At 34.4% G+C, this 12,211-nt stretch overlaps 1 protein-coding gene across 3 annotated transcripts in view; it reads left to right on the plus strand.

Moving 5' to 3' along the window:
• Positions 1-7,065: 7,065 nt before the first annotated feature.
• LOC136800754 (synaptonemal complex protein 2-like) overlaps positions 7,066-12,211 on the plus strand; it is a 35,653-nt gene continuing 30,507 nt past the window's right edge. For 2 of the 3 annotated variants that reach the window (XM_067057410.1, XM_067057409.1), the window contains exons 1-6: positions 7,066-7,230; positions 10,162-10,293; positions 10,521-10,586; positions 10,786-10,810; positions 11,278-11,360; positions 11,914-11,999. In XM_067057410.1, coding sequence (XP_066913511.1) covers positions 7,144-7,230; positions 10,162-10,293; positions 10,521-10,586; positions 10,786-10,810; positions 11,278-11,360; positions 11,914-11,999 — 479 coding nt within the window. In that variant the 5' untranslated portion in view covers positions 7,066-7,143. Of the gene's footprint in view, positions 7,231-10,161; positions 10,294-10,520; positions 10,587-10,785; positions 10,811-11,277; positions 11,361-11,913; positions 12,000-12,211 lie in introns of those variants that run through there. The other variant, XM_067057411.1, reaches the window with a different exon arrangement.

Here is a 12,211-nt window from a genome sequence, read left to right on the forward strand (position 1 = left end):
CAAATTCAGTATTAGAGGTACTTGGCAACACCGATCACACCAAAGACCACAGTGCTTTACGGTGGAATATAAAGAGTGCCTTTTTTCAATACCTCTTAACAGAGTCAACAATTATTTAACAATTAAACTCAATGCGTAAGTAAAAGCGTTTTCATTTTGCTATATCAATAGAACAAAAAATGGCAAACATTGATTAAAAAATTTCATAATTGAATTGGGAATAAGTCATCAACTTTTCTCATATTGTCAAGTCCATTAAATTGAAATGTTTTTTTTATCAGAGTATCAAATAGAAGGGAAATGTCATCGGAGCTTTATTAATCTCAAGGGTAATCATAAATATGATGTCTTTTTGAAAACTCAAATTTTATCTTCGACTTATTCCCATGTGAATCAAAATTATTTCATAACCGACATAAACTTTTTTTAAAAAACTATAAATTATGCTGATAGTGCTATTGCACAGTCAGTTGTGTTTCTCCATCAAGGAGAAATGTGCTCTCTTGAATGGAAGTGCACTTGGCGAATAGAATTGAATATACAATCAAAAAGGCGCGAAAAAAATTACCGTGTATTTAAAAATCGCTAGCGAAAAAGCCTCATGCGAGAATGGGAGAGTTCCGATTTAAGCGTATTATAATATAGATGTCACCCTCCTTTTCCGAAATTTTGACAAAACTGACGTCAAAAAGATCAAAAGTAGCAATTTTTCCGTTAAAAATGGTACTAAAACTGATTAAATGCTGCTTTGAAACGAAGCAAAACTTTTACGTTTCTTTTGATAATTTGACAGAAGGTCATCGGTTAAAGAGTATTTTCACAAAAAAACATAAATTTTGATGTAATTTTTCTGCTTTTTCCTGAAAAAACACAAAAATACACCTACATTTTGGGATGCAGTAGAAAAGAAATTTAGATTTTTAACAACTTTTTGGAACATCTCCGCTGTATTATATTGGGTCTTATCATACAAAAAATCAACAAGATTTGTTGATTTCACCTGAAGCTATACGGAAAAAGACTCACCTACGTTTTGGGGCGCAGTAACTTTAAAAAATGAAAGTTCGGCTTGAATGATTTTTATCCAAAATGGTTTTAAAATGGAATTATGCACTGGGAAAGATTCTTTAGGTGACAAATCAGTGCCATTTGGCTCACTTTTGTATTTGCAATGATTATTTGAGGCGTCAGAAAAAAACAAAATTTACCAACGTTTTGGGGCACAGACAGTGTAACTCAATCTGATAAAATAGAAATTGAAAGCCCACCATTGAACATTTAACCTCCTTCTAATCATGTCACCCTTCTTTAGAGATGAGAAAGATAGAAAAAGATACAATGTTGTATTTGCTGATACATCTTGAAAAAATGTTGCAAAAATTTTGGCAATTTACCAATCAGTGTTATATCCAGACAGTGTCAATCGAACGAATTGAACGCCAAATCAATTGAACACAATCAAACGCAATCAAATATTCACCAGGATTTGCCGTTCAATTGCTTCGATTTCTTTATGTTCGATTGCTTAGATTATGTTCAATTGTATTCAATTATTTTTGATTACATTCCCAACCTCTTCAAAACTACAACCTCCATCCGCTTGAGTCACAGATACCAACACTTGAATGAAGATATAAATCTGACTATGGAGGAAATTGTCAAAAGAAATTGGTACACTGTCCGCAACTTCAGCACCTGGACCAGATGGTTTCCTAGCTATTCTTCTGCTAAAAACTAAAGATAACATTGCTCTACCACTTTCAATCATCTGGAGAAACATATTTAACAAAGAAATCACTCCAAAACTTTTAAAAACTGGACATGCAGTATATCCCCAGTTTACAAGAAAGGGAATCAGGGACTTGCTGAAAACTATAGACCTGTTGCCCTCACATCCTACATTTCAAAGGTCTTTGAAAAGATTGTACAAGCCAAGATACAGAATCATCTAGAAGAAAACATCTTCAGAAAAAGGCATTAAACGGTAAACTCCTTGAATAGATCAGATTTTTTTGACTCATCGAACCCAGAGAGTTTCAGTAAACTTAACCTTGTCCTCAGAAACAGATGCTGGGACCGCTATTTTTGTTAATTATTATGATTCAAGATATTGATAACAAAATCTTTCATTCTATTTTGGCATCGTTTGCTGACGACACCCGTTTGATGAAAGAAATATCCAAACTGTTTCATCTACAAAATGATCTAGACACTGTCTATAAGTGGACAGAAGACAAAAACATGCAGCTGAATGGTCTTAAATTTGAGCACCTTGCCTACGGGAAAAACGAAGCTCTGAAACAAAGTTCTCGCTATCGTTTTTACATGGAATCCCATCCCTCAGACATCTTAATTATTGGGAAAAACTAAAATCAGTAAAATTGTATAGGTAGCCTTGAAAGACGGAGAGAGTGCTATCAAATAATTTACACCTGGAACGTCATTGAAGGCAACGTCCCAAGTTTTAATTATGACGAAAGAAAAGGAGGCATTTCCTGCCTCAAACAGTTCCATTAATGACTAAAACATTTGGTTCAACCACCTTCACTTCAAGATAGGCCACCATAGAATGAACTTCCCTTTATTAGGATGAACCATATTCATGTGGCTTTCAGCCTTGCACTCCATCGCAGAGGCTAATCAATTTTAATGACTTTTTTGACTAATGACCAAGTTAAAAATTTTTAATTTTTTTATATTTGAGTATTAAAAAGGCATGCATTCAAATAATAAAGGTTTAAAATTTTTCTCTGGGCTAGTTAGTAAAATATCTCAAATAGGCTCTGTGATGGAGTGTACACATGAATATGGTTTATCCTATATAAGGAATTTCATTCTGTGATGGCATCTCTTAGCTTAGAGTGAGGATGGCTGAACAAAATGTTTTGGTCATATTGATGTAACTGTCAAAAGTCAGAGATTGGGGAGAATTTGCGATCTAAAAGCTGTCTATATTAAACACAAAAATATCTGGAGGGGAAGTCTTTCCCAACCAAGACAAGAGGGCCCTCACTTGTTCAACACCCTTCCCAGCAGACCAATAAGAGATTTGACAAACTGCCCCAGCCAAAGAAGTATTCAAAAAACATTTAGACACAACAAACAAAATTTTGTTCTGGACGAACCACTGCTTGCCCATTATTTCACCATTAGCTTAAGCAAGTTGACTCCAACCAAGGAAATGTCGAAGCATCGGATGAGCTGTTGTGCTCGCTCTTGTTCTTGTTCGGCAGAAAAAAGATTGAATTTCGAAAAACTAGGCAAATTTCTACAGACTATTAGGAACAGTATTTTCCTTCCTACTCGTATTACTGACCACTCTATGACACTTATTGATAATATCTTCTCCTCAATTTCTGAAAAACACAGTTTTTCAGGTAATCTGCTTTATTCCATCTCTGATCATCTTCCCCAATTTCACCTTATCTGTGGTTCTTCTAACAAACCAAAGCCTGGTAAATCTTCTAGGAAAGATTGGAAAAATTTTGACCAAAATAATTTTATTCTAGACTTTCTTGGCACTGATTGGGCAAACAAATTATATCACATAACAGATGTTGATCAAGCTTTCAAAACATTCTATGATCTAATTCAAAACCTAATTGATCAACATGTTCCAACTGTAATTGTGACAAAACGCCAACAAAAAACCAGAGCTAAACCATGGATCACCCCTGGGATTATCAAATCAATTTCTCAACGTCAATATTACTCAAGGAAATATATCAAAACCAAAGACCCAATTATGAAAACTTTTTATTATCAACAATACAAAACTTACAAAAACCTCATAGTTACTCTTACACGTAAGAGCAAAAATAATCATTATTCCAGGTTTTTCTCTGTCCATGCTACTAATATTTTAAAAGTCTGGGAAGGTATCAGAGAGATCATTGGCTCAAATTCTAAATCATCTCCCTCGTCTATTCGTGTTAATGGTCATCTTACCTCAGATCCAAAAATTGTTGCCAATGGCTTCAATGACTTTTTTACATCCATTGCAGAGACTGTTCGCTCCAAAATTGGTCCAACCAACCATCACTTTTCCCATTATCTTAAGAACCGCATCAGAAATTCTATTTTTCTTGACCGTGTCAACCCAGCCCAGCTGAAGTTTTATTAATTATTAAATCCCTTCCCCTAAATAAATCATCTGGTCCCAATAGCATCCCCCAAAAAAAATCCTTCGCCTTTTAAAATTTGACCTTTCTGGACCGCTATCTTTCTTTTTTAACCTTTCTTTTGAATGTGGTTCTTTCCCCACAATGCTTAAACTTTGCAAAGTAATTCCTGTTTTCAAAAACAAAGGCTCCCCTCTTGAGATCTCTAATTACCGCCCAATTTCTTTACTTTCCAACATCGAAAAAATTCTTGAAAAAACTTATGTACTCTCGTATCATTACTTTTCTAGATTCTCATCGCGTATTTTTTGAACGTCAATTTGGTTTTCGTAGATCTCACTCAACAATCCACACTTTGCTTAACATTGTTGAACGTATTCGTAAATCTCTTGATAGTGGTGACTTTGCATGCGGTGTGTTTGTTGATTTGCAAAAGGCTTTTGACACTGTTGATCACTCTATTCTGATTTCAAAATTAAATCATTATGGAATCAGAGGCAAAGCTAATGAATGGTTTAGATCGTATCTATCCAATAGATCTCAGTTTGTTTCCATCTCCTCCACTGAGTCTTCTATTAAAATAATTCCTCATGGAGTTCCACAAGGCTCTGTTCTTGGACCCCTTTTATTTTTAATTTATATAAACGATCTTCACAATGCCATCTTTTCAAGTGAAACTTTTCATTTTGCTGATGATACCCACCTCTTACATTTTAACCCTGATCTGCTTTCATTATGCAACAGAGTCAATCGTGACTTGAGATCCCTCCAAACATGGTTGAAAGCGAATAAAATTTCCCTTAATGCAGGGAAAACAGAATTTTTAATCTTTAGACATTGTCGCAAACCTCTTCCTTTCATCCCTTTTCTTAAAATCGGAGGTAAGAAAATCTTTCAAAGCTCCCATATCAAATATCTTGGTATTTTGATTGATTCGCATCTCAATTGGAAAGCTCACACCACTTTTTTGTCAGCCAAACTTGCTCGAGCAAATGGTATCTTATCTAAGCTCAGGCACTACGTTCCAACAAAAACTCTAGTTAACATCTACTTCGCTCTATTTCACTCTCATCTCCAATATGGTTGTCAGCTCTGGGGCCTCACTGAAAACACCACATCCAAACCTATATTTATTCTTCAAAAGAAAGCCTTACGTCTCATGACTTTTTAATTCCTTTCAATGTCCTTCTTCTCCACTCACTCTTTTCTGATCTTAAAATTCTTAAAATCTTTGACCTAGTCAAATCTCTTAATATTTCATTTGTTCACAAATTCTTGAACAATAGATTACCCCAAGATCTTCTTAATTTTTTTGAATTTGTTCAGCTTGAAGCTGAAGGTGACGATAATCAAGGTACCAGAGGAGCAAGATTGAAGCTCCTTTTTGTTCCTTCCTACAATACCATTACTTTTGGTAACAAATCTTTTTCTAAAATCTGCATAATACAATGGAATAGTATTCAGCGATCTTATCCAAATATTACTCTGAGCTCATCTGATTCTAGCTTTGTCAAATCTCTTGCCTTTACTCACTGTCTTAGGGAATACTGAGCACACTCCCTACCCACAGCTTATCTTTAATCCGTAAATAAATAAAAATTTTCAAATTAATCTACTGAAATAATTTATGTATTTTACAATTGTTACTTGCACTTAGGTGGCCGCATTTTATGATTAGTCCAGGCTATAAGGCGGTCTCCATCCTTTTTTATTTTGTGGATACCGTCTCATGTATTTTAAGTGTTCAAATGGTAAATAAATAGTTACTTACTTACTTACTTAGTCGCCTTATTAGGAGACGCCTCCTGATTAGGAGACCCGTCTCCTAATCAGGAGGTTCACACGTCTCCTAATCAGGAGACGGGTGTAATTATCTCGTGAACAAGCAAACTGCGCATGATTTGACTCCTCCCAATGGAAAGAGCACAAAAAATTGATTCCACATGGTGATTTTCAGAAAAATCCACCCACCGGTGGAATCAATCACAATTCTAATAATCCATAAGAACCAATCAGAAGTAAGAATCTGTCTTCTGAACAAAAGCGTCTCAAAAAGAAAAATGGCGGACATGAAAAAAATCAAGAGGGGCTTCCTTGTAGTGCTTTATATTAGGATTGTGATCGATTGCACCGAGAAATTTTGATAATTTTTTTAAAACTTTACCAATGCGAGGCTGCTCTTTCCATTAAAACTAGTTTCAAAATGCGCAGAAAAGCCTAAAGCCCTTAAAATTGAGATAAAAGTTTTATGTCTCCTAATTAGGAGACGGGTCTCCTAATCAAGCGACCCCAAGCGACCTACATGTCTCCTAATCAGGAGACGTCTCCTAATCAGGAGGCGTCTCCTAATAAGGCGACTGTTCCTGACTGTTAGTAAAGGATGCGTATCTACATTTCCTGGATACACTAAAAAGGAAAAATTAACTATACCAAAACATCTATCCAAAATGTTAAAATAAAACAGCCATAAAGCCCCGAAACTTACACAGTTTCCATGAAATACATCACAAAGATGAAAAAATGGAAATTTATAACACCACAGATTACCCAAAATTTTGTTCATAGCTCTGGCTACCATTTTCTTTGTTTTGAAACTAGAAAATGTGTATTTTGCAGACCAAAGGGGGATAGACATTCCATCGTATCCATGGTATTGTGCCCTATTTGTGAATTGCTCACCATCAAATTTTGTAATAATTTTTTCTTTTATCAACTGTAAGGAAAATAGATATTCATTCAGGACTAACTTTTTAAACTTGCCAATACACTTATTCACACGTTCTTCTTTCTTTATTTTCAAAAGATGCTTATACCCCCGGTTCTAGTTCTAGATCTAAAAACTCGACATGATTCCTCTTGATAATGCCGCCTTGAAAAAGAGGAATCCGTTAAATTTTCTTTGAAAAGAGCGGGAAAATTTAAAGGGACCAAAAAAAATTTGAGCAAGAGTGCGAAATAATAAATATGGCCAGTTCTGACTGAGTTTTCTTTAAAAACTTTTTCTTGCACTGTTATATGAGATATGGAAACGTTATTAAAGTATGCAGAAAAAGATGAAATTTTACCAAGTAAAATTCTCTTCCATGATCTTCACAAAGTTGCTTCCAAGGTTTGAGTTTTTAATTTAATCTATTTCTTCAAATTTTATTGACATCTTTATGGTTATAATCCATGACATCTGGAATAGTGGGCTATTCAATATTTAAACCATACAGAGGTATCAACAAACTTTTCCAGTTTTTTACATTTTTTAGTTTTTTTTTCTAAGGGGTAATCAATAGACCTTTTTTCAAAGAGGACGTCCTGTTGAATAATTATGTAGTCCAGCCATAAAAACAAAGATAGTATGTATGCATTTGTATTGTAATAATTATGCATGGTTTTATCATTGTTTTTCTGCTGGACTACATAATTATTCAACAGGCAGTTACATCAAAATGCCTCGAAAATGTTGATATGAAAATTGCGTAATCAGAGAACGTATGTCTCGCTCATTATAAAAAGGCCGAGACAAACTTTCAATGATTGGATTGTAACATCGAGTTAAGTCTCTTTTGTTAAGTCACCAGGGGGTAAATAAAACAGACCTTGATACATTTATCGTTCGTTTCAACTTGACCATTCGTTTAAAACTCAGCGTCCCAAATATTTGGGGTAGATAAAATATGTACAAAGAAATTCATACTTTTCCAACTTGGCAAATCTTTAAAAAAGAAGCGAACAATAAAATATAATTACCCTTTCCAAATAAACCTCTTCGATGGCGAGCGTAGTCTACTCTGACGTAATTGTAAAATTTATGTGATGGGAGTTTGACATAGTAATGTAATGTTGTTTGGGGAATTATGAAGTTCTCTGGAATTTCGATTGCATTTATTCAGGTTGATTTTTTATGACTTTTAATGGTACTTTTTCTAACGAGTTTGATTACTCTGTTCTCACACTTATGTCTTTTTTTTTCGCGTCCTTTTCCGTGATTACTTTTATTTATATTTTTAAAGACAGGTAAGAAGGCATATTGATGTAACTGACAGGGTGGCCTCTTTGAAAAAAGGTCTATACCGTAAGTTGGTCTAATCTCGACGCGACATCCGTCTTCTCATTTCGACACCCTTCTTTAGAGATAGGAATAATATGAAAGTTGGAATCGATGATTGAAAAAGAATTTTTCCTCTCTTTACCACTGAGCAAAGAAAAATAGTTTCGACCTTTCTATTATTTTCAGCTCTTCTTAGATAAAAGGGTGTCGAAATTAGACGAGGGATGTCGACATTAGACCAAGTTACGGTACAATGTGTCAAACTCAAAGAGGCTCCCAATCCACAAGGTTAACTCAGTCCAGATCATCACGATATCATGCAATTTTTTGTCTTTAATTGCAATCACACATATCAGCAAAAAAATTAAATAATCATGCATTCCTTTGAAAAAGTCCAGATCAGGTATCACGGCTCAAAAATTTTTCAAATCGTGATCACTTTTTGACCTCTACTGATCATGCAATCATGAAAAAAAGTTCCAAATCACGTAAAATCACACTGAAAAAAAGTCCCTATCACAAAATCAGGCAAACCGCTCGGGGGCTTTTAAGGGGGCTCTCACCCTGTTTTCACTCAAAAGCTGACATCTATAACTATAGATCATCCGTGTGACGTCATTTTCACCACCCACACGTTCAGCTTTTTTTCTTAGAAATGGTAGAAAGAATATGAACACAGTACAGGATGATTTAGTCACTCTAAACTTAAACTCCTATATCAGGATTAGAAACTAGGCTAGTCTTACCTCTTTTATCTTTCCCTTTACAACAATACAATGCTGACAAGTTGACACAACACATTGACAAGTAATCCCTGAGAGAGGTTTCTATCGAAATTTGCAATAAAAACGAAAGTGGTCTCTTCTACTGATTGCTTCCCGAGGCTCCTTTGCAGCTGTTTATCAAATTTTCACCAATGAGGTTGCCACATTTCAAACAGCCAATCTTTTTGGCACCCATGGCCTCTCAGTGCCTTGCACCGCAGGCGGCTGTAAAATCCCACCCTTCATATATTTGTTTCAATCCATGATCCTAAGGCTTAGGTTTTTTCTCATCTTCAATTTACTGAAGAAAGCGGGAATATGATGTGAGAGTTAGATTGTCAACAAAGTGCCGTAAAAAATCATTGAATAAAAGAAGAACTTAAAATCTTAAATATTTTCATTTTGAAGAATTGGTGCAAAAAAGTGAAACATAGAAAAGTTTCATTTTTTATTGTTTTAATTGAAATGGGTGATTTGGAAAATTTTCTATGTTTAGTTATTTGCACAAACCTAACTGTAACTATGGGCAAGCACCCCGTTGCTAAGATGTTGCCTTGAAATCGAAAATGAAATCACTGAAAACGAAAGAAAAATCAGCCCGTACTCGAAATCCCGTAATCTTGATGTACGAGTTTATAAGTCCATACTGTTAGTAACACTCTGAAAATCTTCAAATATTTCCTGTTTGGACCTTCAAGTATAGTTTTTATTTTGTGGGTGAAATATATGTCAGTTAAGAACAGGTAGCTTGCTTGAGGTAAGGCGCTGTGGTATAGTGGTCCTTGACCTTGGTTGCTGCACAGGCGACTGAGGTTCCAATCCCACTCGCAGCGGTTCACTTGGCAAGTGAATGAACTTTCGCCCGGGTCAACCCATACCTACCCAAGGAATTGGGTAGTCAATCCAAGGTGCTGACAGGGCACTCATTGAAAGTGTCTATAGTTGCGAAAATAGGCCTCAAGCCTCCTGCAAATAGAAATACACATAGAGGTTTGCTTGAAGATAGTCCCAAACTGGATTTTGCAGAATCGGTCTATAGTTGTTTTCAGTCTCTTTTCACAAAATTTAACCTGCCATGTTTCCAGTGGATAAATTTGAAAAGTTTTGTTTTTAAAATTTTTTAGGGATGTATATTAAGCTAGCTATTGCTATTGCTTTTTCATAAGAAGTGTACATAGCAAGATCGCATGAAAGCCACCATGTTTAAACCATTCTTATTTTATCTCTAAATTTTTAGGGTTTCCTAAATGCTAAGCCACAAGTGTTGAAAGCTTTCAGCCAAGTGTTGACAGGGCTGTCAGAAACAGAAGAGGCTATCAATGATTTTGTTTGTGACAGTAAAGGAAAAGTGACCAATCATTTCATTAAGGTGACAAAATTTATTTTTTGAAGTGGAAAATTTTAAATTAAAGTTTAGTTTAGGCTCTTGTTTTAGTTTTTTATACAATTTGTTTTGTTTTTTTGGCTCATAAAACTTTCTTTGTATAGTCCGAAATGGGCTTTGAATTCACTTTAAACAAAAAGGTAAAATAATATACAATGAAATATTTAGAATAAATTGATTTATTGATTGATGAATATTTTACTATTTGATAGGGCTTTCAAGATATCAAAAAGCAAAAGAACTTGGAAGGAATAGAAGATGTACTGGAGATTTTACATGTATGTCATCTTTTTTAAAGAAATTTTCCAAAAAAAATATGACTACGTTATTGCTATTTTTTGTTTAATTATTATTTTCTATTTGTGGAAAGAATATCGGGTGTTTAGATTTGAAAATTTGCAGTCTATGTTTAAGCACACTCTAAAACTAAAATTGCCAGTTTTTCAAGGTCTTAAAGCTCTCTTTTTTCACTTTTAGGTTTTGGTGGAGCATGCACCCAAAGGTAAAGTAGCTTTTCAGTTTAATTAAAATCGAGGTCTGAATTTTTCATGAAAAGAAGATGAATTTACTACTCCAATGGCAATAGATCTCAATGAAGCGAATGCCAAATGTCACAAAGATTGTGATTATCTTCCTTTAGAGCAGAAGTTAGTCTTTTTTTTCAGGATTACTCTTTAACATAAATTCACTTCATTGAATAGACACTTTTTTTATATAAGAACAGTTTTATGAGAACTGAAAGACTGAAAACCTAAAAACAAAGTAAGAATAATCAGCCTCAGATTTCAGAAATTACTCAGAAAGTAACGATTTTAACAGATTTCAAACCAATGTTTTAAGTTTTTAAGTAAGAAAACTAAGCGTATTAAGAACATTGTACAAAACAGCCAAACCTGAGCCAAAATTTACTGGTTCTTATAAAAAAGCATGTAGCTTGTAACTTTTTATCAACTATCTTTTCTTACACAGCTCAAGAACAATGTGGTGCTCTTGCTTCTACCTTTTTATCAATGTTGCCTGAAGATATGTGGAACTTCTCTATTAAACTAGAGGTATAAGAATGAATGTAATTGAAGCTCATTCGCTTTAAGTATATTACTTGCTACCAAGGGAATTAGTCTAATGACATGGTTTCCACATGATATGGTAGCAAACAGAAAGTGTAAACTAAATCGAATGTAGTATCAATATTTTTAATTTTCGTTCTTTACCTTGATTTCTTAGTTAGAAATGTTAAAGGGGTTATCAGATAATTCGAGCTCTTTGTTTAGTTAGATTGTTTGAGATTTATGACATGTAGATTCATTCTATGGACCTGAGCCAAACCAGGCCAAATCTCTCTGAGCCAAACCAGGCCAAACCTTCAAATCTCTTGACAAGAGAACAAACAGTATAAATCCAACAAAGTGTTGGAACCCATTTTTGAGTTGAAAAGTTGTTAGGCCAAGATATTTTGAGTTTTACTCAGAACAACTATAGGAAAAAAATCTACTTGCCAAAAATCTCAAACTATTTGACTATCTCTTTTAAAAGGAGACAAAACAACAACATGACAATCTGTTACTTTTGACTTTTGAATAAAGACGATGATTTTTTCAATCCTAGATTTCCAAGCTTTTGAATTTGCTTCTTGAAAACAACGAAGAACTCAAAGCAAGCTTGCTGAAATCTTCCGAGTGTATCAAATTCTTGTAAGTCAAAGATCAAATTGTTTGTATTGAACACATCTACTAAGATATAATTCAGATTTTTTTTCAGGAAATTTTCAAAAGAACATTTCTGAACGGGTTGAAGATTTTGGGAAAATTGCTTCTCCAATATATGCTTTAAAGAAGAACGCTTTGTATGGTCTAGTATTAATTCAATTGTCTAAGCCAAAATGATTAAGTAAATAGCTGTTCAT

This window comes from Clytia hemisphaerica, unplaced genomic scaffold, assembly GCF_902728285.1.
Source record: "Clytia hemisphaerica strain Z4C2 unplaced genomic scaffold, Clytia hemisphaerica genome assembly, whole genome shotgun sequence".
Classification (NCBI taxonomy): Eukaryota; Metazoa; Cnidaria; class Hydrozoa; order Leptothecata; family Clytiidae; genus Clytia; species Clytia hemisphaerica.